At 43.8% G+C, this 27,916-nt stretch overlaps 1 protein-coding gene across 1 annotated transcript; it reads left to right on the forward strand.

Moving 5' to 3' along the window:
• The first annotated feature begins 1,813 nt into the window (after positions 1-1,813).
• mboat1 (membrane bound O-acyltransferase domain containing 1) lies at positions 1,814-26,793 on the forward strand. The gene is made up of 13 exons (XM_034208578.1): positions 1,814-2,076; positions 2,565-2,710; positions 3,086-3,163; positions 13,518-13,613; positions 18,950-19,005; positions 19,231-19,285; positions 20,051-20,243; positions 20,536-20,728; positions 20,807-20,910; positions 21,027-21,091; positions 21,190-21,322; positions 25,246-25,397; positions 26,014-26,793. The coding sequence occupies exons 1-13, from the start codon at positions 1,987-1,989 to the stop codon at positions 26,195-26,197; spliced, it is 1,545 nt and encodes a 514-aa protein (XP_034064469.1). The 5' UTR covers positions 1,814-1,986; the 3' UTR covers positions 26,198-26,793.
• The last annotated feature ends 1,123 nt before the right edge of the window (positions 26,794-27,916 follow it).

The raw sequence follows: 27,916 nt of genomic DNA on the forward strand, positions 1-27,916 counted from the left end.
CTCTTAGGTTGCTGTCATTGTATTTAATTCTATATGAAAGCCTAATTCAGAATCAACATTATTTGCTAAACAAGTGTGAACAATACAAGATGTTTGACTCTGTTTTGTTACCTTCAAAGAACCTTAGATAACAGCTCAAGACAAGGACAACAAAGCTAAATGAGGTAAACATGTACATTGACATTGATTCCTTTAATTTCATTCAGAGCATGTTTATTAAAACATTAGCATTTTTCATTATTTGTTTCTGGTCAAGTTGCCAAATGTTCAGCATAGAACATATCAAGTGCATTGTTGAACTTAAGCAAATGTAACTTGTGTGTAAGAATAGCTTTGACAACAAATATTACATGAACTCATCAGAAGGGCACCTTAGTCCTGATAGGTATTTTATTGTATTTAAATGTTTTACATTGGAAGAGTCGGCCTGCAGGGACCTGGTCAAACTGTATAGAAGACTCACAAAAAGCAATATATAAAAGCATCTGTGTTTTTATTAACAAAACGTTACCAAACAACTGACAATACGATATATAACCCATCAATTGAATAAAGACACTGAACTGTTATTTCAAAAGGTATAGGGCTTTACCAGGATGTTTTTGTAGCTGATCCTGACCTCTGACCTCACAGCAAGAGGAGATACAAACTCATGGCAATCTATTCAATGCCACATCAATTGTTCATTTTTAGGAAAGGCTAACATTTAATTCTGTTTGTATGTGGTGCCTCACTTTAAATGTCATCCTTGAACTAACCCCTTGCAACAGAGCTCATATTTCATGGCAGATACCGACAAAGCTTGACATTCTGGATATAACAACGACTGCACAATAACTAATACATATTATTTCCCACACTGGCCATGCAAGCCGTGGCATGGCCTCATATGAAAAGAAAGGTTAGTACTAAAGATGACCTTTATACCAATATAATTTGCTCATATGCTTGTAAATGTATGTGTCATACTGCTGAGAGCTAGCTAAACTAACTGTCATTGTGCTACATGTAATCACAATGACAATAAAGAACTATTATATTCTTACTTTCTTCAAACACACATAATGCTTCATAAGATATTGGCTACCTCATATCTAATGTTTTATAAAGCAATAGATGATTTATCATTCTTTTTTTTCAGAATGTGAAAGATTCTCCCTTGTGGCATCACTTGTATATACTTTAGGTAAACACAAGTTAAAACAGAGCACAACAAATGATAAGTATTGTCTTTGAATAAACTATCCAAACACTTGTTCATTATTTCTTGATCTTTTTATTAATGAGATGGCTTATTTTTTTTTTCATCATGAGCCCGTAAATAAGGGCGGGGGTCAGGGCCACTGCTCCAACTTTGCCATCAAATATTGATCCAAGCTAAAGAGAGAGCCTGAATAACGCCGGAAGTAGAATAATATGACTTTCAAAGGCATATATTTAACGTTCCAAAGTACTTTAAAACGCTGCCTACAACAATAGGCAGATGGTTCCCTTTAAACACATTTCACCAACGATGCAGTTTATGTAATTTTTAGAGAAAAACACAATAGCCTACTCTTCCACTTTTAAAGGGAGGGGGGTTCCTACACAAAACCAAATATGCGTGATAATTATAATTCAAACGTTGCATTTTGAGGTGGAATGTCTATGAGTAGAGTGTGGGCTAAAACAAGTACGCAGAACCGGTTTATTCCTGCAGAAAAATACTGTAGGCTAAACCTGAATCTTGTTATCTTATTTCCAACGTTCGTCGACACGGCTTTTATTTTGAAAGCAATGACCGGAAGTTTGTATTATTATTGTTTGACTTGACTGGTACTGAGTCTGAGGGAGAGTCGGGAGTGTCACTCTGTGGACTTGGCTGACTTGTTGCGAGCCTTTCGGGCAAACAATGTATTTTTGTGACATAAAATAGCAAGTAGTTTGCTAAACAACATAGAACAAGTCGATAACATAGAGGCTTCGTAACAGAAAAAAACACGTAGGATGGGCGAGGGCGAGGACACCAGGTTTAAAACGACTGGCTCCAAGTGGCTGCTGCCTGTCAGTGAACTATTGGGCTTTCCTCTGGATCAGGTAAGAAGAGTAGGCTACCTGTCCATGAAAAACAGTTATTTTTAGAGTCAGAGTTAACATTTCTAAATTTCCAAATATATGTTGTGAAAAAAGTATGTATTACTGGTCTATCAATTAACGTCGTGTCACTTGGTAGAGAGACTGGCAGTGATTCCTCATCAGTGACGCCCACATCGGAATTTATTTGCAATGCTGGAGATAATGATTTTTGGTGATTATGTTTCTCCAAAAATGAAATTTACAAACAAAAGACCTGCATGGCAAAGTTTACAAAAATAAATAAGCTTCTTAACATTTATCTTCGACTATTTAATATTTCACAAATCACAGCAGAAATATACGTCCTTATAGTATTGATACACTACTAATGAGGAGGATGAAACAACATTACAATCCTTGCATTATGCTGTTCCCACAGGAGTTTTCTGTCAGCTATTAAAAACAATTTTATATAAATACACAAACTAGTATCTATGTCTCCCACACAGGTGAATTTTCTGGCGTGTCAGCTGTTTGCCCTGGCTGCTGCCTTCTGGTTTCGTCTCTACCTCAGTCCTAGCCATGCCAATCCCCTGGTCAGGCACGCTGTGGCCACTCTTCTTGGCATTGTCTTTCTCATCTTCTGCTTTGGATGGTAATGTCAGAGTATATGCTCACATACTGTAGTACTCCATTCAACTTCTCTCATGATTACAAATATGTTTTTAGTAAAAAATGGCTGTTGATCTCTGAGTTCTTAACTATATTTGTCTATTATCTTTCTACATTTCTGACAAATGAACACCGCTGGTGTCCAGTGTGTAGGGTCACATGCTTATAATTAGAAGAGGGCACTCAGGCTTTAGACAGTAATGGTGCTAAGAAAGAAGATATACTGGAGAAATGGCTGTTGTGGCATTTGACTAGGGGAAATGTATCTAGGCTTCACTGACGCACACTGCATCCTGTCACAGACATATAAAACACATATAATGAGGCACATGGTCTAATTGTGTGTCCTTGTCTGCAGGTACTCAGCTCACATCCTGACAGTGGTGGTTGGAAGCTACTTGATTATCATCAACGCTGACATCAACAATGTGCACAGGCAAGTGTTGGTCTTCATATTTCATAGAAACATTCACATTGAAGTCTGGGTCATTTAAGTTATTGAGTCAAAAAGGTTGGAATTTAAAATTGATCATGAAATGTAACTGTGGAATTTATGACATGTGAACAAATCAAATATAAGGTGGAATAAAGCTTATTCTTTACTGCCCAGTTAAATCAATCAAAGCTCTTTTGCCCAGTTCAGACAGTTTGTTTAGTCTGAACAACCGTTACTGTATACCTGGTTGGTTTGGTTTGACATACACAAACCTGTTCTTCTTTAGAAATGTTGCTGCAAAGGTCTTGTCTAGACCAGACAGACTGAGAGGTGGATGATATATCTGCTATCTCATTTCCGGGGATACTGGTGCAGTACTAGTTATAGGTGTCGTCAGGTCAAACTTGTCGGACAAGATCAACCTGGAGTTTATTAACGTCATAAGTCATTTGGTAGAGTGAGCAGTCCAGATCGGGGTGATTATATTAAACATTATTTTGTAATAATAAGGCAGTATTGACAGTTCAACCTGTAAAACCAAAGTTGTTTGTTGTTGCTCACCCCTTGGAATTCAATCATTAATTTACTCTCTCCCACCAATTTCCAACACACACTGCAGTGCAATGCACCCAGCCCCATTATCTCCCTGTTAAAATGTGGCCTCAAATACTGTTGATGAAAGAAACTAATGTAGAACATGTTAGATAAGAACACACACACCACCCAGACCAGCCTGTTTGGAAACAGGTGGACTGTGAGTGTGTGTGTGTGTGTGTGTGTGTGTGTATATACTGTATATGTGTGTGTTCATTTTAAAATGCATTTTTGTTATCTTTGCATCCATGTTATAGTATGGTCTACATATATTTTATCTTCATATTTGGTTGTGTGTTTGTGTGTTAGCTTGAAACAACTTGGCTCAAGTGTATCATTGTAGTTTATTTTTTTGTTCTGAATGGAACAACACAAACAAAATGTTGGTTTGGTAGTCCAGGGGCCTATACTACGAAGCTGGTTCAACCTAACCTGGATATGTTTGAGTTAGCCGGTTGGCCTAATCCAAAACATACGCGCTCTCGCTAAACTGTACTACGACGCTGGTTATCAAGTGGATCGCTCAAGCCAGCCGTGTCCTATCTAGTTAGGTGCGCGTTCACATGAAAGGGGTGGTATTTGGAGCATTCGACCAATCACAAACATGGAGAAGCGTACTGACAGCGCAGCGTCATACTTCCTGAATGAAAAGTGAACTTTAATACTAGTCAAAAATGAAGAAGTTAAACTTTAAACATCCATGTCTTAAACACTTTATCCAGGATAAAAGCCACATAGTCTGCACCTGCAAGGTGAATACAGCTGGCAAAAGAAAAAGTGTTTGAATGCGTACATTAACAGGTTTATGATATCACTGCCCCGTCTAAAACACGATCTGACTTTAATTACATTTGTCTCGAGTGTTTCGTCAACTTAATGTGTTGCTTAAAATAATAATTCGGCATACAGTAGGCCTATGTGACACTGTGAGTGTTGCACGACCAGATACGGCTCAGCTCACTCAGATAAGAAAATATATGATATATTATGAAGATATGCCGCGGACTGTAGCCTACTTAATGTTACTCTGATCCGGTTACTTATGTTGTGGCATATATTTAAGTAAGCTTTCTTAACGCTAATGTTATAATAGTCAGATTGCTCTGAAGATGGGAGGTGATATTCTATTAATGTTCACGTTCACACAATCGGTGATTTTTGCCGGCCGTCTTTCCTGCGACGGCAGCTTTTCTGTATTTCCTTTCTCCTGTAATATGACCATAGACTGTATATATAAATGGACGTAGGGTCCGTGACGTCACCCATAGGATTCTGCAGAGTTGCCGTGAAGCCCTTAGTAGGCGGAGTCGGCCACTAACGGCTCGACAGTGACGTCAGAGTTCAACTCCCGCCTGTTCCAGCCTGCTCCAAATAAGGGCAAAGAGGCGGGACCTGCTGCCACCGAGCTGGAAGTTCCAGAGCTAGCTGAAGCTACCAAGCTAAGCTAACATGCTCCCCATCTGCACGCTGCCGTCGCATTTTACGTTTCTAAGGTAAGCGGACATGAAACTATTCAGCAAAACTATAAATAATAATCTAAGTTATTGAGTTTTAACATAATACTTCAGAATCTTAAAACCCCTTAACGTTTGTATACAATTGTGCTAAATTCATCACTGGAATCAAGCAAATATTAATATGTTTGCATGACATTAGTTATTTATATTTTGATATCACTTAACTATACGTTTAATACATTTAAGTCAAGCTAAGGTACATGTGATGGTAGCTAGTTAGTGCTCTTACCTGTGAGGCCTCCTCCAAACAGCATAATAACCAGACTGTATCATTAAAACTAAGTACCAGTTATAGATCCTTGACTTTAGACAAACAATTCAAAAGATAAAATGTATTTAAAGACCAATCTTTATTTGAATGTGCCTCTTAACCTGAGATATTAGTTATACAGTAATAGTATTGACAATCTAACAAAACTGAGCAACTCAACAGTCAACTTTATGTTTCTTATTGTCTAAAGCATTTATTATTTTCATTTTCCCAATCTCATATTCAGTGTGGACGGATTGAGACAGTCTGGTGTCCAGAGAGCTGCAGAGACTTCAGGGAGAAACCTCCGTGTGATGGACGTCCTGTCTGTTGGTTTGGAGAGGACCGAGGGTCTTTCCTCTGCGAGGAGGACCAGGGCTGATGAAGGAGCCCATGCTGGGCAAAGCTGATACCAACTGCACAGGCCTAGTCGGTCACTTTATTTGACTAAATGTGTTTAATACATTTAATAAGTTTACACCTTCTGTCCATATGTGCTTTTTATTTAAAACATTTGATTAACTTTTGGTTCACATTTCAATAAATTGTATTTGTATTTGCACTCCTTTCGTCCATTATTCTTACTGAAAATGTTAGATTACACATTCACATCTGACTGAAGATTGGCCCCATTTATTTGTGACGTTGCAAAACAAGGTACATGTTGTGAAGCTCATAAAGTGAGGCAAATAGAAATAATCAGCTGATGGAGTGTAGATGTGGAAATAGCTGCATTCGATCAGCTGACTGTTTTTACAATAAAAGTAGTTTCTTAGTGAATGTCCTGTACTGGTCTTAAAATCTCATAACATCAGCTTTTAATGTTCCTCTTGGATGTTCTTCTTGACCCTCAGAGAAGGAGAAAATGTCGTGTCTTTCAGGCATGTCCTTTCCTAACAAAAATGACAGGAAACATAAAACATATTATTGCAGAACAAGTGTGTTATTTATGAAAGTGGTGTGTTTGTGTGTTTAGGGGCTGTAGATATAATTATTTTGTAATTGTAATGTTTTTTTTTTATTTCAACAATGAGCTACAAAGACAATCAGATTATGAATGAACAGTATGAAGTTCATCAACATTGAAATATATGTTATTATCAAAATAATATTGAACTGTTATCAAAACGTAGTGCAACTGTAGAAGCTTGCTCTGTTGTCTCACTGAAAGAATAACTTTTACCACGTTTTTTCAGACAATATTGAGAGATAAATAGTAGCAGTTCTCACTATGTGTTAAATATCTTTGCCTTCAATACATTACATTAGAAAGCTGACAAAGTCATATTGCTTGTTATCATCTAAATGTAACTTTTTGCATGGAAAAAACCCTCAACTTAACTGATGTGTAGGTTGTTGTGGAAATAATTATCATAAGACGCCAATTAGTAACATACAGGACAAACCTCGATGTCTGTTTACCTTCTTTAAGGACACAGGCGGCTTAGCCAATAATGTTATTGTTCCCATTCTGTGACCGGTCAATACTGGGATACAGATGGTCTGTGTTGTGGGTACACTGGGACACTTCCTTCTCTGTATTTGTGGACTCCAAGGTAAAATCTTCGAGGTCATAAGTGTCCGAGGCAAGTAGCTCTGTGTTCCCACACTGTTTAGGCTATCTCCTCAAATATGTTGTTTACTCTCTGCGAAACCAGTTAGATGGGCTGGCAAGAGAGAGGCTCTCCAGAATTGACGTGGCAACTCTACCGTGAAGTCAGAACCTCTGACTCTTGGACTTGTGATGTGAATCCTCCGGCCGTTAACTCCAAATAAACCATCATGTGTTTGACATCAAAGCTACTGCTCTTCCCGTGTCTCCTTCCTGAGTCGGTGACTCCCACTGCATAGCTACACAGAAGTTTCCTCTACATAGGTGATCTAGTATTTAGTATTGTTTAATGGAATGTATATCAGTGTATTCAAGTCAATACTTCATTTATTTAAACCAATATCTTTCTTGATTCTTTGTACAGTATGAAAAAAGAGTCTTTGTACCTGTGCTGAAGTTCACTGCTGTGAGGAGTCCAGTTCTGTCTCTCACTCTCTGGTCCAGCCTGTCTGCATCACCTGGACACCTTAAACAAACAGATATATATATATATATATATATATATATGTAAAGTACCATGTGTACAAACAATATAACTGATTCTCTTCTGTTGAACATGTTGGATTGTGTATTGTCCGAGTCAGGGGCCTTTTTATTTTACTGTAACTTTGGAAGTTGTGTTACCAATGCTTACTGTTTATTTGATACCCATTTGGTAATGCAATTAATAAAAACAACAAGGTTTGGGTTCGTTCTTCAGATGACTGTGACGTTAACGTGTAAGCTCAATAATGAACTCCAGCTCAACCAACCATATTGTAATATTTAAGTAATCATCTTGAAATATGACATTAATAATTGTAATATACACACATCTTATTGTGAGGTTGATTTCACATACACTACTTCGACATTAGCTTGTCTACATACTTGAGCATAGCCAATTTAAATTAACCTTAGATGCATACAGTTCTACCTACATAATAAAATATCTCTAAGTTACAAGGATGTAACCTTATTTTATCAACTTCAAACAGAAGCCGTTTGTTCAACAGTATTATCCCACTTAATCTATTTCGTTGTAACCTTTATATATACGGTCTATGATTTTAACTTGGAGGCTACGATTACAATCGTTAGCACCGATGTAGCTACCACTAGCTTACATGCTAACCCAAGCCTTACCATTCATTACGTAGCTGATTAAAAATCATTAACACATAAATAAAGCACTAGAATTTCACTTACCGCAAAACCGCATTCATGCACCGTCTGTTTTAACCGCAGAGCGAGTCACAATAGTCCGATATATAAGCATGAAGAACAAACAACCACGGCCGGCTTCAAGTTGTGTTCCCTGGATGAACTGAGCAGGCAGAGTCCCTGTAGCTTCACGGAGCAGCTAGCAGAGAGACAAGAAGCTAACAGCGGCAGGCACTTGACAGAGCCGTCACTCAATGTGACCACGCCCTAATTTATGCACACACTTTAAGACCTAATATAAATAAAAGGGTCGCGTTAGAAAACAATTCACTCACAGATCCATAATCATCAAGGTGGAATCTAACTATATCGATGATAAAATGTATGGAGCCAGGGGTAGAAACATCTTTTTTTCTGCTGTAAAGTTGGGCATTTTAACATGGGGGTCTATGGAAATTGCTCCTTTCTGCAGCCATCGCCTATCGGCCAATATATGAACTGCAGTGTGTGGCACTTCCGTATTGGCTTCCCGGCTCTACCCCACAGTTTGCCGCTTGGCTCTACCCCACAGTTTGCCTGTTGAATATGACTTGATCGCTTTAAACTCCGCACACTGAGCTCTGATTGGTCAGCAGGCAGTGCTTTCACTGAGTTGAGCTCTTAGCCTGCAACCTAACCTGGTCCCGACCAGATTAGCCGCTAAGCATAAGTTACCATGGAGATCTAGCCTGAGACACAAACTGGCTGAACTCAGGCAGCTATTCATGAACGGTAAGGCAAGCATATTATGCTTTTCTGAGACCAAATTGGACAATTCCATTACAGATTCAGAGATTGAAATTGAAGATTATCTTGTAGTGAGAAGGGACAGGAACGTGAATGGAGGTGGTGTCTGCATGTACATACATAAAGACACCAATTTCAAAAACCGTACTGACCTGCATCATGAAAATATTGAATCTGTGTGGGTTGAAATTCTTTTTGACAATGCTAAATCTGTAATAGTTGGGACAATCTATAGACCACCGGAACAGAGTGACTTTTATGATACATTAGATGGGTGTTTGGCTGATGTGGGGGATGTAGAGACAATTATTATTGGAGACTGGAACACGGATATGCAACGTAAAGACACGTCCGTCTTCAAGTCCTTCAGTAGGATTTGTGATCTGCACGGCTTCAGCCAGCTAATCACCCAACCCACCCGGGTATGTGAAACAACACAAACTACCATTGATCTCATTCTGACCTCTGACAAGTCCAGGATCTCCAGTAAAGGGGTTATAGCATGCGGTTTAAGTGATCATTATATGATATTCTGTACCCGCAAAAAGCTAAAACAAAGGGCCGGCTGTCACAAAACAGTCATATCTAGAGACCTCAAAAACTACTCTAGCGAGGCCTTTAACCTAGAACTGGAGAGCCTGGACTGGTCAGATGAGCTCAGTGGTACACAAGTTGAAGAAACATGGCTTGGTTTCAAAAACAAATTCTCTGCAATACTCAATGATTTGGCCCCCCCTAAGAACAACCAGGGTAAAAAATCGCGCTGAGCCGTGGATGCACTCCGGCATACTGACCGCCATGAAAACCAGAGACAAAAAATGCTCTGAGTTTCATAAAAGTCAGTCAATGCTTTCCAAAAGCACGAGCAGTGAACTCCAGGCCCACGTGACTGAACTAAAAATGGAAAGAAACAGACTAAGAAATGACGTAAGCTCCATGATCAAAACTGCCAAAATGAATTTCATCAATGTCAAAACTGAGGAAAACAAAAATAAACCCCGTGAACTTTGGAAATTACTCAATAACCAGCTTGGCTGCAGTAAAAAACTCAAAACGAGATTTTCTAACTTAAACATAAAGACAGATAACAGGCTCATCACAGACAAACTGGATGTGGCCAAGTACTTGAACATTTTTTTCACAAACATAGCCACAACTCTTGTAAATAAATTACCCTCCCACTCAGGGCTTTTTGGAGTAGATCACATCATGACCTACTACAAAAACCTAGGGGTACGCAAAGATGATTTCAGTCTAGCAAGGGTAACAACAGCAGAGGTACTCATTAAACTGAGCGCCCTCCAACCTAACAAGGCCACTGGCCACGACAATATCCCCACCAAATTCCTCAGAGACACAGCAACCGCCATCTCACCAGTCATAGCTCACATAATTAACCTCTCCATAAAACAGGGAAAAGTACCCAAAGACTTCAAAATTGCAAGAGTAACCCCCCTGCACAAAAAGGGCAGCAAATTGGACCCAGGCAACTACCGCCCTGTTTCTATACTTACCTCTATCTCGAAAGTCATGGAAAAAATAGTATATGAACAGGTCGAAAAGTACCTCGCGGAAAAGAAACTAATCTATGAATTTCAATCTGGCTTTAGAAGATCCCACTCCACTGACACATGCCTTCTTTATTTGAGCGACCACATCAAACAAGAGGTGGACGAGGGCAAGTACTGCGGCATGGTGATGCTGGACCTACAAAAGGCTTTCGACACTGTCAATCACACCATTCTGATTGACAAGCTAAAAGCAATTGGTTTTGATAAACTATCGGTGAGCTGGATGCAATCCTACCTGGAGGGGAGAGAACAGATGGTGGAGGTAAATGGTACTCTGTCCCCCCCCCCTTCCCAGTGAGCTGTGGTGTTCCACAAGGAAGCATATTAGGTCCGTTACTGTTCCTAATTTATGTAAATGACATGTCATCAGCATGTGACTGCAACTTGTTCCTGTTCGCGGACGACTCAGCCCTGCTGGTCTCTGGCAGGAACAGGTTGCAGGTTGAAAAAACCCTCAGCTCCGAGCTTGGCAGAATCTGCACCTGGCTCGCCGATAATACATTATCATTACACCTGGGTAAAACAGAGTCCATTCTCTTCGGTTCGAAACATAATCTCAGCAAATCTGACGACTTCTCAGTTGCAGTGGGCGACATTATTGTCACAAGTAAGAAGGAAATTACATACCTAGGATCTATTCTTGAGGCAAACCTCTCCTGTGATAAAATGGCATCCAATGTAATAAAAAAAGTCAATCAAAGAACTAGATTCCTATACCGGATCTCCTCTCTGGTAAACAAAAACACCCTGAAAACTCTGGCAGGAGCACTCATTCAAGGGTACTATGACTATGCCTGCACGTCATGGTACCATAGCACCTCCAAGGCGCTAAAAATAAAACTTCAAACATCGCAAAATAAACTGGTCAGACTACTGCTTGACCTTTCATCTAGAACCCACCTCACCTCTGCCCACTTTGACAACCTAGGATGGCTTAGAGTAGACGACAGAGTACAGCTACTTGCAATGGGCCTGGTCTACAAGATCCACTACACCTCTATGGTACCCATGTACATGTCAAAATTCTTCCCAAAGGTCAAGGAATACCATGATCATAACACCAGAGGGAGCTCCACAAATCATGTGAAACCCAGATTTGGCACAAAAAAGGGGGAATACACGTTTCGCAATGATGCCACATCAAGGTGGAACGCTCTTCCCACAACTGTAAAGGAAAGTAAAAGTATACTTATCTTCAAAACCTCTCTTAAAGAGCACCTTCGGGGGAGAGCATTGCAAAACTGGCCCCGGTAATGGTACAAATCTCAACCTGTCGTTCAATGGACAGCTTCCCCCCCCATCTATGTATATACTCGCATTTTAGACTCTGTTACTAACTGTATATCTGTAGACTTGGTATGTCTTAAATGTCCGGTTAGGATGTATTAGAACAAAATCTAAAATGAAAATTGTAAATAAGCAATAAAAAACCACCTGTATGTAAATTGTAAATAAGCCATCTGTATGTCAAATATGTCTTATATGTCTTAAATGATATGATGAATTGGAAATGGGGGACCCTGATGTAAACAAGACGAAAGTCTTTCTCTGGTCTGCATCCCCTTAACAATTGTATGTTTTGAGCTGTACTGTACTGTACCCAATATACAAGCTGTTAATAAACTTTTCAATCAATCAATCAATAGCCTGCTAAAAAGAGAACCAGCTTCGTAGGACCGGAAAGCCGGAGTTTTCCCTGAATTTAACCAGCTAAGCGAAAATCCTGCTTCGTAGTATACCCCCTGGTATTTACGAGATTACCTGCAGGGAAATGAATACAAAACCTGTTGTTCTATACATGTGCAAACAAAACGCATTGTAAATTGTGTTAAAGCTGCTTTTTCAACAAGCCTACCACATAACAAACCTCTTGATCAACAACACAGGGTGAGGACGAGGTTATTCTGATTGGAGCACGACAAACTCAGGAAACTTGAGGGCACGCCTACAAACCTGTGTACTAATTGTGATATGTTAAAGGCTAATACTGTGTTGAACATTTAACATCTCGATGACTTTGTTAGAAAAATATCACTCGACACCAGGTTGAGAATCAATGATCAGGTAACTAATGTATTCTTGCAAGAAGGAGCAGAGTTAAATCACATACAAAGGATATGGGTTAACTCACACACATGAGGTATGTTGCTCAAAGGAACAGCAAAAAACATCAGGCTTATATAGTCCAAAACACAGGAGATAACAACAAAGTCGTAAATCGAGGTGGCGCTAATATCAGCCGCGGGTGTCGGAAAGTCGGGTCATCTGCGATGGGTCATCTGTGACGTCTTCTGGAAAGAGTCACGTACTTCCTTCACGCTTCATAGAAATGAGATATTTAGGAGACAGCAAGTCTGTCTTCTCATAAATATCAACAACCTGAAATGCCCTGCCTCCTCCTATCACAAGAAGAGGCAGCTGCAAGGCCACACATGATATCAGTGCATTAAAACAACCCAAAGAGTGGAGAAAACAGTATTTCTCCAACAGACTTCAATTAATTTGAGCTTAAACCACACGTTTCAGGTCAGGTCAGTTCATATGTTGTCATGCTCTCAAGAAGCAGCTTCTCTCATAAGTACCAAAACAGTATATTACAATTGTTCTACTTCAATTGCATGTTGTCGCTTACATTTTAAAAGTCACCAATTTCACTGGACATTATAAGAAAAATCTGAAAATATTGAAAGAGAGCCTCTTACCAGGGTATTCTGGCTAAAATGCCACACATTCCATAATCATCTCTGAGTAATAGTTTAGTAATAAACACATGTCCTCATTAACCAAGCATGGCAGCCCTACTTGAATAGTAGGTATCTTTCTCCAGAGAATGTGAATAGTCTTTTGTCTGATTGAGTTTTTTTCATTCCCCCACTCACAGGTATTCCATGGTGACGGCTATGGGCTACTTGACAGTGTGCCAAGTGACCAGAGTCTTCATCTATAACTATGGAGTTTTGTCCACTGACTTCTCTGGGTAAGAAAGAAAATCCTTTGATTGTCCCGTCTCTTTTCCTCTCCCTGTGCCACACCTTGTTGATGATGTTGATAGTCATTTCAGTTTTAAATCTGCTCCAGTGTTATCAGTTCCAAACCATGTTGTACCTGCTTACATGTTGGCCGGTACCACAGCCTTGTGTAAATACAACTGTCACGATCTGTCTTTGTGGTGTTTTGTCTTGTCTAGATCTGTTTTTGGTTTTCTGTCTGCGTTGTGTTTTGTCAGTGGTTCCCTGTCGTTAGTTTCCCTGGTGTGTCTGATTACCCGATTGTGTTCACCTGTGGCCCCTGTGTTTTCTCCTCCCTCCTCACCTGTGTCTTGTTTATGTGATTAGTCTTGTGTGTATTTAAGTTCTGGTTTTTCTGTCTGTCTTTGTCGGTTCGTCTTTTGTCATGACTAGTTTGTCGGTGAGTGTTCTGTTTTGTCTTTGTTGTTCACCTAGCCTTGAAATAAAGGAATTTGCACTTTAATCTGCATTTGGGTCCTACCTGCTTCACACACCGTGACAGTACGAACCGACCACATTATGGACCCAGCAGATTCAGCCGTTTTGATGCGACAGGCGGAAAGTCTTGGATACTCTCTGGAGTACATTTTATATACATGGAAAGGCGCCTCATCTAGACGGGGTAGAGAGGCTACGTTGAAGGAGGCACGTCAGGAGGTTGCTCGCAATCCCTGGCTCTGGAGCTTGTTGCCCGAGTGGCTTAGGGTTTTCTCACGTAGCCCTGAGTACCAGGCTTCATGTTCTGACCCTTTCCTGGGGTCTGGTCTGGCGTTTGGAGGTCCACGAAGCCTCCAAAAGACTCCTAAAGGACGAAAGGCCAGGGTTCCAGCGCCAGTTCCGGCTCCAGTGCCGGACCCAGCAGCCATGGTTCCGTGCTCCAGTACCATCCCACATAGCCATGGTACCGTGCTCCAGTACCACCCCACACAGCCATGGATCCGTGTTCCGGTTCCTTGCCCAGCAGCCATGGTTCCGGCTCCAGTGCCGGCCCCAGCAGCCATGTTTCCGGCTCCAAAACCGGCCCACACAGCCATGATCCAGGCTTCAGCTCCGGACCTTACAGCCATGTTTCCGGCTCCAGAACTGGATCTTACAACCGTGGTCCCTGCACCAGAGCTGGCCCATACAGTCATGGTCCCGACTCCAGCACCTCGTCTCCTGCTGGCTCCCCAGCCGACGCCAGCTCCCCGAGTCTTGTCGGTGTACCGGCCGACTCCAGCATCTCGTCTCCTGCTGGCTCCCCAGCCGACGCCAGCTCCCCGAGTCTTGTCGGCGTACCGGCCGACTCCAGCACCTCGTCTCCTGTTGGCTCTCCAGCCAACACCAGCTCCCCGAGTCTTGTCGGCGTACCGGTCGACTCCAGCACCTCGTCTCCTGCTGGCTCCCCAGCCGACGCCAGCTCCCCGAGTCTTGTCGGCGTACCGGCCGACTCCAGCACCTCGTCTCCTGCTGGCTCCCCAGACGACGCCAGCTCCCCGTGTCCTGTCGGTGTACCGACCGACACAAGTTCCTACCCGAGTCCCCTCTCCAGTTCCTACCCGAGTCCCCTCTCCAGTTCCTACCCGAGTCCCCTCTCCAGTTCCTACCCGAGTCCCCTCTCCAGTTCCTACCCGAGTCCCCTCTCCAGTTCCTACCCGAGTCCCCTCTCGAGTCCCCTCTCCAGTTCCCTCTCGAGTCCCCTCTCAGTCCTCTCCAGTTCCCTCTCCAGTTCCCTCTCCAGTTCCCTCTCCATTCCCTCTCCAGTTCCCTCTCCAGTTCCCTCTCCGAGTCCCCTCTCCAGTCCCTTCTCGAGTCCCCTCTCAAGTCTCCTCTCCAGTTCCCTCTCGAGTCCCTTCTTGAGTTCCCTCTCCAGTCACCTCTCAAGTTCCTACCCGAGTCCCCTCTCGAGTCCCCTCTCGAGTTCCCTCTCCAGTTCCCTCTCGAGTCCCCTCTCGAGTTCACTCTCCAGTTCCCTCTCGAGTTCCCTCCTTTAGTCCCTCCTTTAGTCCCTCCTTTAGTCCCCTCTCTAGTCCCTCCTCTAGTTCCCCTCTCGAGTTCCCTTCTCTAGTTCCTCCTCTAGTCCCTCCTTTAGTCCCTCCTCTAGTCCCCTCTCGAGTCCCCTCTCTAGTTCCCCTCTCGAGTTCCCCTCTCGAGTCTCCTCTCGAGTCACGTCTCAAGTCCCTACCCAATGTCCTGGTCCGTTGGAGGTTCCGCTGGGGGTCCTGCCAACTCCATGTCCTGTCCCGTTGGAGGCCCCGTCGACTACTCCTCTGCCGGGGGTCCTACCAATCGTATGTCTGTCCCGTTGGAGGTCCCGCCGTCTACTCTCCTGCCGGGGGTCCTGCCAGCTCCTTGTCCTGTCTCGTTGGAGGTCCCGCCAACTACTCTCCTGCCGGGGGTCCTGCCAACCCTTTGTCCTGTGCCGTTGGAGGCCCCGCCGACTACTCTCCTGCCGGGGGTCCTGCCAACCCTTTGTCCTGTCCCGTTGGAGGTCCCGCCGTCTACTCCCTTGCCGGGGGTCCTGCCAACACTTTGTCCTGTCTCGTTGGAGGTCCCGCCATCTACTCTCCTGCCGGGGGTCCTGCCAACCCTTTGTCCTGTGCCGTTGGAGGCCCCGCCGACTACTCTCCTGCCGGGGGTCCTGCCAACCCTTTGTCCTGTGCCATTGGAGGCCCCGCCGACTACTCTCCTGCCGGGGGTCCTACCAACCCCTTGTCCTGTTCCATTGGAGGCCCCGCCATCCTCTGTCTCGCCGGGGGTCCTGCCAATCCCGTGTCCTGGTCCTCTTCCGTGGGGGATCCTGCCGAGGCCTGTCCCACCAGCTCCGGTTCCTGTCCGGCCGACACCGGGTCCTGCCCGGCCTCCGGAGCTCTCTGGTCTTCGCCCTCGAGCCCGGCCCCCTGAGAGCCCGGCCCCCTGAGAGCCGCGGTCTTCGCCCTCGATCCCGGCCCTCTGTGAGCCGTGGTCTTCGCCCTCGAGCCCGGCCCCCTGAGAGCCGCGGTCTTCGCCCTCGATCCCGGCCCTCTGTGAGCCGTGGTCTTCGCCCGCTATCCCGGCCCCCTGACTCTTCCTGCCGCTGCCCTCGTCCTCGAGCCCAGCCCCCTGACTCTTCCTGCCGCTGCCTTCGCCCTCATGCTCGGCCGCCCGAGTCCCCCACCTTAGACTCTGCCTTGCCCCCGGGCCGTCCGCCTGAATCCCCCTTTTTGAACTCTGCCTTGCCCCCGGGCCGTCCGCCCGAGATCCCTTCCTGGTCCTCTGCTGTGCCTCTGGGCGGTCAGCTCAGTCCCGTCCTCCTGACCCCCTCCACCCACCCTGGTGGCCTAGTGATACGTCCCTCCTCCGGACCCCCTCCACCCACTCTGCTTGAGGTTTTGGACTTTTGTGTTCTTTTTTTGGGACGTCTGGGATCCGTCCCTTGAGGGGGGGGGTACTGTCACGATCTGTCTTTGTGGTGTTTTGTCTTGTCTAGATCTGTTTTTGGTTTTCTGTCTGCGTTGTGTTTTGTCTGTGGTTCCCTGTCGTTAGTTTCCCTGGTGTGTCTGATTACCCGATTGTGTTCACCTGTGGCCCCTGTGTTTTCTCCTCCCTCCTCATCTGTGTCTTGTTTGTGTGATTAGTCTTGTGTGTATTTAAGTTCTGGTTTTTCTGTCTGTCTTTGTCGGTTCGTCTTTTGTCATGACTAGTTCGTCGGTGAGTGTTCTGTTTTGTCTTTGTTGTTCACCTAGCCTTGAAATAAAGGAATTTGCACTTTAATCTGCATTTGGGTCCTACCTGCTTCACACACCGTGACAACAACAGTGCTGATTAAAAAGCAGCAGTGTGTAATTACATTTCATTATGTAGTTACTTTCACACTGATGGCTTGTGGTTGCTTTGATAAAGAGGGTTAAACAGTATATGCATCCCAGCATTCAGAAAAACAGACAAATATTTAACTTAACAATGTATGTGTTTGTCAGGATATTGCCTGACCTGATAGTGTTTTCTGTGGGCAGTTTATCTTTAAATACACTGCTGTCTCTGCTGACACCATATTGCACAACCTTTTTTGGCTCAGTTTTGGGATGGATGAGTTCCCATGAGGCCTATCTTGCACTCCTCGTGACTCTGGTGATGGTGGGCAGGCCTGTGAGTCAGTCTTTGGTTAACGCTCACAGAGTCTGCCGGCTACAGGGGTGGAGAGAGTTGCACAGAGTCGCTGGAAACCTGAAAATGTTTCTCTACTGCCAGCTGCCAGCGCCCATTCTGCTGGCACTGCCAGCCGCTCGGCCTCTCTCTAACTCAGTTTTCCATGCTGTCCACACAATGCAGCCCACTATGTGTGTGTGAGAATGTGAGAGAGAGAGAGACACACAGAGAGAGACAGAGAGATGTAGGTTATGTGTGCCTTTGTGCACACACCCTCACATTCTTGGGACAGAGGATTCTCTATCTGTGAATGAAAATAGGGGAGGGGGTGTGAAACTAGTCTGTGCAGACTTACTGTAGAGGACCTCAAAGACCCCCACTGTCGCCCCGTTTCCAGCACTTTTTGGTATACCCAAATAACATCAAATTCACCTGGTTTTTCTCTACTCATTGGATTAAATCATTGGTAGCGTTATTTGATTAAGCTACTTTATGAAATCAATTTATTTAGAGCTTTGGGAGCTGGACAACATGTCTGTCAGGTCGCCTGGTTTACAGAGACATGATTAAGCGAATTGAATTGACTGAATTGCATTGGATAAGTAAGCGACCTGACTTGACACTGCTGGAAACAATGAAGTTATTCACAGAGGGAAGCTATGTTCTGTAGCCTGAGACAGATGTTCAGCAGCTGTTTTGCTTGTTATGGGTTTGTTTGTTTGTTTGACTGATCAGTAAATATCCTACTGCTGATTAAACATACTGCTTTTAAAACAATTAAAAACAAGATCACTGTATTATAAATATTGTCAGAGTAGCCCATCTACATCAGGCTGGTGTTGTGAGTCTAAAAACATCAGAATGCTCTTGACTGCTAAAAAATTATCACCACCACTGAATCAATCAATCAATCAATCAATGTTTATTTATATAGCCCAATATCACAAATGTTACATTACATGTTACTGAACTAGAATTGAGTGGATAATGAAGTGTAACTACAGATAAAATGGCAGCTGCTCTGACCAGCTTGATTTGAATGGTGATGTCGGTTCTACTCCTATTCTTCTTTGGTACTTATTTCCTTACTTTATTTGAAGATATGCAGTGAAAGTTGGGTTATATATCCATCAAAAGTATAATTTCAGTTATAAAGTCAGTGTCTAAAATGAATTGACTTGTAACTTTTTGTGCCCAGGCCTTTGATGATAGTTACCCAGAAGATAACCACACTGGCTTTCCAGCTCCATGATGGTAAGGAACACACACACACACACACACACACACACACACACACACACACACACACACACACACACACATACACATACACATACACACATACACACATACACATACACATACAGTTCCAGCCAATGAAGCAGCTACATTACATTCAGCCATCACTGTTTTTGGTAAAGAGTGGTCAAATTGAAGTTTCCTAACAGGGTACTGATGACATTGTTTCTTATCTTTTAGGTATGTGTAAGAAATCTGAACAACTGAGCCCGGGGCAGAAGACTCTGGCAATAAAGTAAGTTTTACTGTGGCGAAAACTGAAAACTTTTATTTTAAATGGCAATAAGTCGGAGCCCTTTGTGGTGCACATAGCTTTGCAGGATTTATATTTATTGGGACACAATGTCCCTGTCAAAGTATATATGCACTGATTTATCACCTTAGTTTAAAGAATAAAAAATGTCATTTAGCCACAAAGGACAATGACAAGGAGAAGCAATCGTGTGTTCATGTGAAAAGCATGCTGGGAACTTGAGTCACAAGAGTCATCTTTTTGCATGGCAAATATGACATGTCATGTTTATGCATGTGAATCGACAACAAAACAGTCATCATTGTACCATGCATGCCATTTTAAAATGTATTTAATGTATTTACTTCATTTAATGTACAGTATTCACAAATTATCATTACATAGTGTGGCTCTAGTGTATAAACGCTTATGTTTTATTGTATCAGAATACGATTGTACTTATTAATTCTGATTGTGCCATCAAATGATCGTTCAGCTTTGATGTATTCATAACCAGAAAACTAGACTGAAGCTCAGTTTATCAAAACCTGTTTTTAGGAATCAATTAACTTATTGAAATGGACTCTTTTATGATTCCTGTGTGTATTGAGTATTTTAAAACTTGTTACAATTCATAACCAGTTCTCCATAGTTCCTAACAAAGCTGCAGCACTGTTGTAATCGGGGAACAAAGCGACCAAATCAACGACTAATCAAAGGGATTCTTGGTTTGGGTTTAATTAATTTCTTCCAACAATCTTTCTACAGTGTGAGGCCTTCCCTCATCCAGTACCTGAGTTACAATCTGAACTTCCTGAGTATCTTGGTGGGACCATGCAGTAACTATAAGGAGTACATAGACTTCATAGAGGGCAGACACATCAGCAGGAGGCTCAGGCAGCACTCAGGGACATGTAACGGGCACAACGGCTACGATAAGACACCGGAGCCTTCGCCTAACGTGAGTTCTTGAACGCACATCGCTGTTTGGCAGAGAGACTAAAGTCAAATCTGCCTGTCCATTATAGACCGCAGTCTTCTCCTGTTGTATTTTTTGTATTCACTTGAGACTTTTCTAGCCGTATCAGGAGTTTGATTCTTCCGTTTCTGAACATAGTCCAATTGCTGTTATTGTTTCAGTATTGTTCTAAATATGACTAATTTCCTCTCATCTCCATCTTCATCCCAGTCATCATGTCCATTTGTAATCTGTGATCTCCTCTCTGCTCAGCACTTATCTGTTTTCTGTGCAGAATGCTGTCTGTAGAAAGCTGTTGGTGTGCAGCGGATGTATGCTGTTCTTCCTCACTGTGACTCGAGCCTTGCCAATAACGTACAACGTGGACCCTCAGTTTGTGAACAATGCCCCCTTCCTCACAAGGCTCACCTACGCCTTCTTCTCCATACAAGCAGCAAGGCCCAAGTTCTACTTCGCATGGACACTATGTGAGTTTAATGGGACCATGAGCGTTGTTGTTACTGCCAAGGAAGTCATGTGACTTACATTTTTCTCTGTTCTGTCAGCTGATGCTGTCCACAACGCAGCAGGATATGGTTTCTTGGGGATGGATGCAAATGGGAAGCCATCTTGGGACCTTATCTGCAACATCAACATCTTGAGGATTGAGGTACCTTCAATGTTTCACATGATTTCAAATAGCAAACCTACATTAGTCTCCCACACTGTGTCAAGCATGTGGATGTTGGTCTAATTCTAGCAATTATGTGGTTATTTTTCTTTTAGACCGCAACCAGCTTCAAGACATTCATAGACAACTGGAATATTCAAACAGGAATTTGGCTCAAAACGTAAGTCCTGCAAATGTGAACTTCAATACTCATGCCTGCAGTCAGAAAACATTTACTCACAGACATTTTTGAATGTGTGATTCCTCCCATCTCCTCAGGGTGTGTTATGACCGAGCCCCCAGGCACAGGTTGGCGTTGACCTTCATCCTGTCGGCCCTGTGGCACGGTGTTTATCCTGGGTATTATTTCACCTTCATCACTGCCATCCCCATCACCATGGCAGCTAGAGCTGTAAGTTCTCTATCTCCTCTGGAAAAAATGAAATCATAAATAAAAAGTAAATAAATCCTCGAACACACAACTGCAAGGAACGTTTCTATAATTTGTATTTGATACAAATTGAAAAACTAATATTATTATTATTATTATTTATTCTTCTTGATAGTATTAGAGCAGTTCTCGAAATGTGTATCTGTCAGAAATTGGTTTATACACCTGTATTTAACTGTAAAAAAGGGCTTGAATTGTACTTTCCTGCATGTGCGGATTATTAGGATTGATGGACCAGCTTCATCTGAGGTTAAAAAAAAAGAAGTATACCAGGCTGACATGTTGATCCATCCATCCATCCATCTTCTCCCGCTTATCCGTGGTCGGGTCGCGGGGGTAGCAGTTCCAGCAGAGAGCCCCAAACGTTCTTTTCCCTGGCCACATCAACCAGCTCTGACTGGAGGATCCCAAGGCGCTCCCAGGCCAACGAAGAGATATAATCCCTCCACCTGGTCCTAGGTCTACCCCTTGGTCTCTTCCCAGCTGGACGTGCCTGGAACACCTCCCTAGGGAGGCGCCCAGGTGGCATCCTTACTAGGTGCCCGAACCACCTCAACTGGCTCCTTTCGACGCGAAGGAGGAGCGGCTCAACTCCGAGTCCCTCCCGGATGACTGAACTTCTCACCTTATCCCTAAGGGAGACACCAGCCACCCTGCGGAGAAAACCCATCTCGGCCGCTTGCATCCGCGATCTCGTTATTTCGGTCATGACCCATCCTTCATGACCATAGGTGAGGGTAGGAACGAAAATGGCCCGGTAGACAGAGAGCTTTGCCTTCTGGCTCAGCTCCCTTTTCGTCACAACGGTGCGGTAAAGCGACTGCAGTACCGCTCCCGCTGCTCCGATTCTCCGGCCCATCTCACGCTCCATTGTTCCCTCACTCGAGAACAAGACCCCGAGATACTTGAACTCCTTCACTTGGGGTAAGGACTCATTCCCTACTTGGAGTGGACAGTCCATCGGTTTCCTGCTGAGAACCATGGCCTCAGATTTGGAGGTGCTGGTCCTCATCCCAGCCGCTTCACACTCGGTTGCGAACCGATCCAGTGAGTGCTGAAGGTCGCAGACCGATGAAGCCATTAGAACCACATCATCTGCAAAAAGCAGTGGTGCAATCCTTAGTCCACCGAACTGCAGACCCCCTTCCCCACGACTACGCCTCGAAATCCGATCCATGTATATTACAAACTGGTTGGTGACAAAGCGCAGCCCTGGCGGAGGCCAACCCTCACGGGAAATGGGTCCGACTTACTGCCGAGGACCCGGACACAGCTCTCGCTTTGGGAGTACAGAGATTGGATGGCCCTGAGTAGAGACCCCCTCACCCCATACCCCCGCAGCACCTCCCACAGTAACTCCCTGGGAACTCGGTCATACGCCTTCTCCAAGTCTACAAAACACATGTAGACCGGATAAGCATACTCCCAGGCCCCCTCCAGGATCCTTGCGAGAGTAAAAAGCTGATCCGTCGTTCCACGACCAGGACGGAATCCGCATTGTTCCTCCTCAATCTGAGGTTCGACAATTGGCCTGACCTTCCTTTCGAGTACCTTAGAGTAAACTTGTTTACCAAACCCAAGCGTCAAATCCGTTTCAGAAATCTGAAAAACATCAACCCGGACACCTCGGATCTCCAGCATCTCTCCACAATAACTCCTACATCAGTAAATTAATCTGTGGATTTTTACAATAAATCTCTGAGCAGTCTCCTGGATCTCCACGCCCCTGTCAAAACCAGAACAGTCACTTTCTCACGCTCAGCCCCCTGGTACACCTGCGACCTGAGGAAAATGAAGACAGCGGGGCGTGTCCTTGAGCGGCGCTTCAAGGCTTCAGGCCTCTCTGTTCACAGACAGGCATACCGGGACCACCAAAATGCCTACGCAAAGTCCCTCAGAGACACACGGTCAAAATTCTACTCCGCCATCATCAACAATAGCCCTGGCAACTCCAAGCTACTTTTTTCCACCATAAACCATCTCCTCAAACCTCAGACTCCGCTACACAAAGACACCACAGAGGAGCAGTGTGATAATTTCATCACATTTTTCAGGAAAAAGGTAGAGACCATCCGCTCTCTCCTCTCAAATTCCGCTGCTCTGCTAGTCCTGACCGTCAACCCCCAGCCTGGACCGACCCAGCCTCTTTGCTGCTTCACTAACATCTCGCAGCATGAAGTTGAGGCCATCATCAAAAAGATGAAACCCTCCACCTGTGCCCTGGACCCCTTTCCCACAGCTTTGGTTAAATCAAACATTGGTGCCATAAAAAGCTGCTGTCATCAAACCACTCCTCAAAAAACCCACTTTAGACCCTGAAGTCCTAGCCAATTACAGACCCATCTTCAACATCCTCATCCTCCTGGATCTAACTGCAGCATTTGATACCATCGACCATGACATCCTACTCCACCGTCTTCACACTACAATTGGACTCTCTGACTCTGCCTTAAACTGGTTCACCTCCTATCTCACCGGGAGGACTGAGCACATCACCTTGGGAGCGGCTAAATCAAGAACTCACTCTGTGACTTGCGGTGTCCCCAAGCATCAGTCCTCGGCCCCACCCTTTTCACCATATACATATCCCCCCTTTGTCGTGTCATCAGCCGGCATGGAATATCTTTCCATTGCTATGCTGATGACACACAGCTCTACATCAGAGCAAACCCAACCCCCTCTGCACCTCTGCCATCATCCACAATAACCACATGCCTGGAGGAGATAAAGGTGTGGATGAAGCACAACTTTCTCCAGCTAAACAGCTCCAAGACTGAAGCCATTCTTATTGGCACTCCACATCAGGTCCGTTAATCCGCCATCACCAGCATCACCTTCTCCGGTCAGAACATTACACTCTCACCAACGGTTACCAATCTGGGAGTTAAAATGGATCCTCACCTGACCTTTGAGGCCCACATCAAGCAAATATGCAAGACCTCTTTCTACCACCTTAGAAATATTGCGAAACTCCGCCCCACACTCAGTCTGCCAGATGCTGAAAAGCTTGTCCACGCCTTTGTCTCCTCCAGGCTGGACTACTGTAACGCACTTCTCATTGGGATTCCTAGCAAGAACATCCAGAAGCTGCAATACATCCAAAACACAGCTGCTAGGATCCTGATGAGAGTGCGGAAGTACGAACACATCACACCCATCCTCAAATCACTGCACTGGCTCCCGGTCTCACTCAGGATTGACTACAAAATCACCCTCTTCACTCATCAGTGCATATATGGAAATGCTCCCTCCTACATCAAGGAATTGCCCACAAACCTCCACGAGGAACCTACGTTCAGTAAAGGCAAACCTCCTCATCCCACCAAGGACAAAACTGAAGACCATGGGAGACCGAGCCTTCTGCTCCGCTGCTCCGAGACTGTGGAATGCCCTCCCAAACCAGCTGAGGACACCACAGACTGTGGAGGCGTTCAAAAAAGGCCTAAAAACGCATCTTTTTAGAATAGCCTTTAACTAGATTTTTAAATCCCCCACATTATGCCATGCCGGCATGAATGTCACAGCTTTTATTATGTTGTTTTAATTGTTTTTAAATAGTTTTTTTTTGTTTTTATTGTTTTTGTTGTTTTGTTTCACCCTTTTTAATTTTTAATTTTGTAGCACTTTGAGTTTTGTTTACGCAAATGAAAAGTGTGCTTATAAATAAAATATATTATTATTATTATTACTAGACATGTTGATACCAAAGCAAAATGTAAGGAAGGAATATTCGTCTTTTTTTAAGGAAGGTAATACAGTTTTGTCATGTAACTTCATTGGGTTGGTTGAAATTACATCAACAGCATTGCTTAAATACACTAATCATATCATGGATGTGAAAACAGTGATTTATCTCTCTCTGTTAATCCGTCCCTCCCCACCAGGTACGGAAGTCTGTCCGCCAACACATGCTGATCTCCAGAGGCTTGAAGCTGGGATACGACCTCTTCACCTGGGCAGCCACCCAGCTGGCCATCTGCTACACTGTGATGCCTTTCCTGCTCCTAGCAGTAGAGTCCACTTTGGTTTATTACAGGTAGGTTCAACTCATCTTTAGTCCTCTTATTGGTCAGCGTGACATCAATTCTGTCATCTGTCCACATTTACAAAGGTCAGCACAGACTGTATGTAATTCAAGCACCAGCTATGTATGTGACAAGTACTAGTGATGATGTTACTTGTTTATGCCCCTCCTCTCTTACAACGAACAAAAGAGCATTTTTCTCATGTGTTCTATTATTCATGTGAAGAGTGCATTCAAATGTCAGAAATTGGAGAAAAATGCCCATCAGAAATTCCCAAGGAAAAATCTTTAAAAGTATTTTATGCCCAATAAACCTTAAAGATATTCAGTTAACTATCATAGAAGACTAAGGGAACCAGCATATACACATTTCAGAAGTTGGAACTAGAGACGGTTGGCATTCATAATAATGAAAATAACTCCTCATACATTTTTTGTCAATCATCTTATTGTTGCAGCTAGTATTCCTGCCTGTAATTGCCTTTAGCAACACAAAGTATATAAAGAGTTATTTCAAATTCATTTGAGGCATGCTGTGTTATGCCTGTGACGTTTTCTTACTGAGCTAAAGTTCCTTGTACAGTTCATTTATGACATAAGTACTGTCATATCTTGTCTTCTCTCCTAGGTCTATGTATTTCCATGTTCACATCATCAGTATTCTGGCTGTGATCGCCCTGCATCAGAAACACAAACCCAGTGAACTCTCTGCCACCAACAAAACATGTTCCTCGTCCTCTTCCTCCTCCTCGTCTCCGTGCCCAGCACAGTGCCAGCCTATTCCCTCCAACAACAACAACAAAGTGGACTAAAAAGCCCTTCTTCATTTTCTCTTACCGGGCTCCCAGTCAAGAGGTGTTCTCTCAAAGACAAGTGAATATCCCCAAAGGGCATTCAGCAAACTCAAAATGGGAAGACATTATTTATTTTATGGGACAACACAGAGCTGGTAAAGAAGACCTTGATGAAAACGCGATGAATCACTTGAACATATGGCACTGGAGAGACTGTTTCTGTCATATTGTAATATCAACCCCACCAGGACACTGACCTCCTCCACCTGCGTCCCCGAACCGCCCCTGCCCCCCCCCATGCCTATCTCAACACCAGCCTGCCTCCTTCAGCAACAATGCAACAGTGTGAAGAGAGAAAGGGAGCTCACTTTCTTCCCTGTCCTCTATCTGCACTGTCCTGCCTATTGGTGGATCTTAGCCAGCACAGTAGGAGAGCAACAGGACACACACACACACACACACACACACACACACACACTAAAACACACACACTAAAACACAAATATGCACATACTCTCTTCGAAGCGCTCATACTTTGTCACACTCTGATGGCATACAATGGCTGCTCTTGTGTGGCTACAACAAAAGAGCATACCAAGAAGAGTGAGAGCCGCGGTTTGGGGGTTGGTGTGTAGTGTGTGTGTGGGTTTGTGGTGTGTGTGTGTGTGTGTGTGTGTGTGTGTGTGTGTGTGTGTGTGTGTGTGTGTGTGTGTGTGTGTGTGTGTGTGTGTGTGTGTGTGTGTGTGGTGTGTGTGTGTGTGTGTGTGTGTGTGTGGTGTGTGTGTGTGTGTGTGTGTGTGTGTGTGTGTGTGTGTGTGTGTGTGTGTGGGTGTGTGTGTGTGTGTGTGTGTGTGTGTGTGGTGTGTGTGTGTGTGTGTGTGTGTGTGTGTGTGTGTGTGTGTGTGTGTGTGTGTGTGTGTGTGTGTGTGTGTGTGTGTGTGTGTGTGTGTGTGTGTGTGTGTGTGTGTGTGTGTGTCACTGAGTGTCACTGATAGTTTTTTACTCTGAGTGGAACAACACTTGAAATACCAATAAGACCATGATGCAGCTCTCAACGTGTCCAGTGAAACTACTAATGAAGTCTTTGAGTGCAGGGTGGCAGCTCCTCCAGGAGAGGAGACACGTCCTTTCTGTAGAAAATAGTATTTTGTCATATAGAGATTTGTAAACATCAAAGAAGAACCTTTGATTGTTTAGCATTGCACCATTGTAACACGTTAAGAAATGGTGCAATGTATGAGCTAATGAGATAATTTTATGAAAATATTCAAACCACTTACCATAAGATATCTATTTTTTTCTCAAGCAATAGGTAATGTAATCATCACATACTTATTCTTAATGTGTTAATACTCTATCATGTAAATGGTGCTGGATACCTGATATCATGAAGAAGAGTACATTAACAAAGAGCTGGTAAAACTGAGAAGAAATACATTTCAAAGCTCTCTTTTGTGGATCTTCGCATTGCACATTGCAAATGTATCTCTTCTCAGCAGGACCATGGTGTCGTTTTTATTTCTTTGTAAGGAAGAACACATTTGTAAACTAGATTTACAGAGCCTACAGCAGCTGCAGGGTGATTTAACAGAGACATCTGCTGGTGGTTTGTACCGTCTGAACTCTGCTGAATGAAACCTTAAAGTGAGCCAATTTAAACTGACGGACACTGCAGCGTTTCCCAATGCATCTTCTCTTCACTGGATTTTTCTTTTGCACAATCAAAGTTGATGAATC

The sequence above is a fragment of the Gymnodraco acuticeps genome, unplaced genomic scaffold (assembly GCF_902827175.1).
Source record: "Gymnodraco acuticeps unplaced genomic scaffold, fGymAcu1.1, whole genome shotgun sequence".
Lineage (NCBI taxonomy): Eukaryota > Metazoa > Chordata > Actinopteri > Perciformes > Bathydraconidae > Gymnodraco > Gymnodraco acuticeps.